This window comes from Buceros rhinoceros, unplaced genomic scaffold (genome assembly GCF_000710305.1).
Source record: "Buceros rhinoceros silvestris isolate BGI_N320 unplaced genomic scaffold, ASM71030v1 scaffold13070, whole genome shotgun sequence".
Classification (NCBI taxonomy): Eukaryota; Metazoa; Chordata; class Aves; order Bucerotiformes; family Bucerotidae; genus Buceros; species Buceros rhinoceros.
In genome coordinates this window covers 8365-10772 of record NW_010389123.1, presented here as the reverse complement: position 1 = coordinate 10772, position 2408 = coordinate 8365, and the positions used below count along the sequence as shown (strand labels likewise).

General features: G+C 56.1%; 1 protein-coding gene across 1 annotated transcript in view; it reads right to left on the bottom strand.

Moving 5' to 3' along the window:
* The window catches only part of TXNDC16 (thioredoxin domain containing 16), a 31935-nt gene that overhangs the window by 24518 nt on the left and 5009 nt on the right, over positions 1 to 2408 (bottom strand). The window contains exons 7-8 of the mRNA XM_010133100.1: positions 2066 to 2222; positions 584 to 750 (exon numbers count right to left, since the gene is read on the bottom strand). Of these exons, the coding sequence (XP_010131402.1) occupies positions 584 to 750; positions 2066 to 2222 (324 nt within the window). The remainder of the gene's footprint in view (positions 1 to 583; positions 751 to 2065; positions 2223 to 2408) is intronic.

Genomic DNA, 2408 nt, shown 5'->3' with positions numbered 1-2408 from the left:
CTTCAAGGGGTGTCCGAAAGCTGGGCAGGGGCTGGGCAGCAGGGGCTGTGGGGACAGGACAAGGGGGATGGTTCCACTGCCAGAGGGAGAGTCAGAGCAGAGAGAAGGGAGAGATTGTTTGTGCTGAGGGTGGGCAGAGCCTGGCCCAGGCTGCCCCCAGAGGTGGCAGCAGCCCCATCGCTGGCCCCATGGCAGGTCAGGTTGGCCCTTGGGGCTCTGAGCCCCCTGCTCTGGGGGCAGATGTCCCTGCTGCCTGCAGGGGGTTGCGCTGGGTGAGCTCGGAAGGTCCCTTCAGCCCAAACCAGTCCAGGGTTCTGTTTCTGTGATTCGAATCACAGAGGTAAGTAACTGGTGCTCAATGGCAGAGGAAGTCAGATCTTCACAGCGTGTGTCTCTCGTTCTCCTGGGGAACAGGCAGCTGGTCTAACAGAGAGAGCCCCTGCTGCCTGAGGAGGCGTTGCTTACCGAGTGGAGACCCCCACTGCATCCCAGCACCACTGACTACCATCCTGGCGGTGGGGTAACCGTGCTCAGGAAAACCACAAAAGGCAGGGAGAACCCCAGAACACCCGAGAGCAAATACCTGGACAAAAGGGCAACTCCTGCTTTCCCCAAGAGCTGCCAGGCCACAAACTCTGCTGTCCTCCTGTCAGCCTCATAGGTCTCTTTCTGGCTGAGGATGAACACAAGTGGTAGCCCAAGCTGCAAGTGAACGGTGGAAACCTTCTCTGGGTCCTCAGCAACCTCTGTCTGGAGAAGAGACATGGTTATACTGCAACACATCTCCACACCACTGAAGGTACCTCAGCTCTTGTCCTGCACAGCCCAAGCCACCACATGTTCCCCAGCCACAGAAACAAGGAGACCCTCAAGAAAAAGCCTCCAACCCCAATTTTAAAACACCCATCAAAGCAGAACCCGTACAACCTGTTAAACTTTTCCAACCCCTTAAAAGCCTGGGCTTTATTCTGCACATTCTTTGTGACTTCGCAACTCCAGATGTCAAATCCCCATTAATTCGAGTTTACCTGGCATCCATTCCCTGGGGCACTTTGAAAACCTCGGCCGCAACTTGCCAAGAGCTGGCATCTTCTCCCTTCTTGCCTTGGACATGCTGCTTCATGACAGCACGGAGCTGCTTGACGAAGAGCTTCCCCTCCATGGGCCTAACTCAGGAGGCTGGCTAAAGAAGGCACTGCCCAGCTCACCTACCTGTCCTTTCAGCTGCCCAGAGATGTCACCAGCAGGAACTGGAGGCCTGCTGAAGTTTGCTGCCCCAAAACAGGGGGAGCTCCTATCCCTTGTGCACACCAAAGCATGGAGGAGTGATATGGAACTTCCCAGGGTGCTGAGCCTCCTGTGGGAGCCTGGAGGAGTGGCTGAGGACGTTGGGGTTGTCTAGTTTGGAGAAAAGGAGGCTGGGGAGTGACCTCATTGCTCTCAACAGCTTCCTGAGGAGGGGACGTGGAGAGGGGGGTGCTGATCTCTTCTCCCTGGTGTCTTCCCTTGAGTGGTTCAAAGTTGTGTCGGGGGAGACTTAGACTGGACATTAGGAAGCATCTCTTTACTGAGAGGGTGGTCAAACAAGATTCATACTGGGGTGGTCGATGCCCCAAGTCTGTCAGTGTTTAAGAGGCATTTGGACAATGCCCTTAATAACATGCTTTAACTTGTGACCAGCCCTGGAGTGCTCAGGCAGTTGGACTAGATGATCCTTGTAGGTACCTTCCAACTGAAATAGTCTCTTCGCTCTTCTCTCCTCTTCCAGCACCTACACCCCCTTTCCACTCCTGGTGCTTACAGACCACTAGAGGAGCACACAGTGGTGCCAGGGCTCTCTGGAAAGGTCTCGGCTAGCTCAGCAGCACAATGGAGTGTCGCTCCCATCCAGCCCCATGCTTCTTCCTTGCTTGGACCCAACCTGGGAGATTTGCCATTAACTTCACGAGGAAGGGACAGATGCTCACGCTCAGCCTTGTCCTCTGCTCACTCCTCCCTCACCCCCGCATCCACCCCCGCTGCCCTCATGCCCCCAGCCCAAGTGGCTCCTCTTCCCCAGTCATACCACCAGCGGAGCCCCCATGAGCTTGAGGTGCCTGTGGATGTTGAGCAGCGTCAGAGCCTGCCCCATGGCTGTCCTCCTGCAGGGCTGCGCCAGGTCCGTGGCGTGCTGGCAGTGGCAGAACAGCAGCTGGGCAGATGACACATCAGGCTTGTCATTGCTGCGAGAAAGAAAACAAACCCCACGCTGAGCTGGGCATCCACCACGGGGTTTAAAATGCTGTGACAGAACGACCTGTTCTAGAGAACGACATGTTTTACAGGGCAGCTGATCCTCAGGTTCAGGGTTTGGGAGGCTGGTGGGACCTCTTCAAGAGCCCTGCCACTGACAGGTACAGCGGTGTCCT